Below are 776 nucleotides of genomic sequence, written 5' to 3' on the forward strand. Positions count from 1 at the left end.
GTCTATGTGCAAGTATCTTTGCAGGTAAACAGTTGTCAAGGTTGACACCCCCTGATGGTTAATACTTCCATACAATTGGTCCAACAATGGTGCGGTCAAGCTTGGCTTATCCCTGAATACCCTTTTGATACTTTGCACGACCTTGCTTAGATCACGGCGCCGGAACCTCCTTAGCTTATTGTCCTGTGTCAACACAAGAGGGCTCCCTTCCAGTTTTTCTGGTTTATATTTGTTTAAGCTGTTTGATATGGCGCCGGATACTAATAATATTTCGGTTTTGTTCATCATAGTGAACTCGAAATCCACTATGAAGAAACGGATCTGTGAACTAGAAATAAAACACTCATAACATTATAATTATTTAAATTCTTTATATATGTATATTATTATTATTATATATATTTTTTCCTGTTTGTTTTTTTTTTTATTCTTCGAATAAGTGATTAACCGAAATAATCCGTCGAGCAATAACATCTTGTAGTATCTCCCCCACTTCTACACACACCGATCTCTCTGCGTTCGGTTGATTTATTACCGCGTGTATAAACGCCGTAACAGGTATCATTGCCCTGTTTAATACGTAAGGGTTCAACGGCATACTCATTTTTCTGTTCGCTTCTCTGACATGTAGTTTAAAACATCCTACACAAATTCTATTCCGTCTTATATATTGGTGGTGAGGGCCGTTTAATAATTCATCTCTAAGTTTTTCAAAGAAATCAATTGCTTGTAGTGTTAGTGGGTACTCCGCCGACAGTGGTGTTTGATTGCTCATG

The 776-nt window shown here is 37.6% G+C and overlaps 1 protein-coding gene across 1 annotated transcript; it reads right to left on the minus strand.

Annotated features, from left to right (window-relative positions):
- Window positions 1–415: 415 nt before the first annotated feature.
- On the minus strand, window positions 416–775 carry LOC103311689. Its single transcript, XM_008191381.2, has one exon. It carries the CDS (start codon window positions 773–775, stop codon window positions 425–427), a length of 351 nt encoding a protein of 116 aa, XP_008189603.1. The 3' UTR covers window positions 416–424.
- Between the last annotated feature and the right edge of the window lies 1 nt (window position 776).

The sequence above is a fragment of the Acyrthosiphon pisum genome, unplaced genomic scaffold, assembly GCF_005508785.2.
Source record: "Acyrthosiphon pisum isolate AL4f unplaced genomic scaffold, pea_aphid_22Mar2018_4r6ur Scaffold_14253;HRSCAF=14899, whole genome shotgun sequence".
Taxonomy (NCBI): Eukaryota; Metazoa; Arthropoda; class Insecta; order Hemiptera; family Aphididae; genus Acyrthosiphon; species Acyrthosiphon pisum.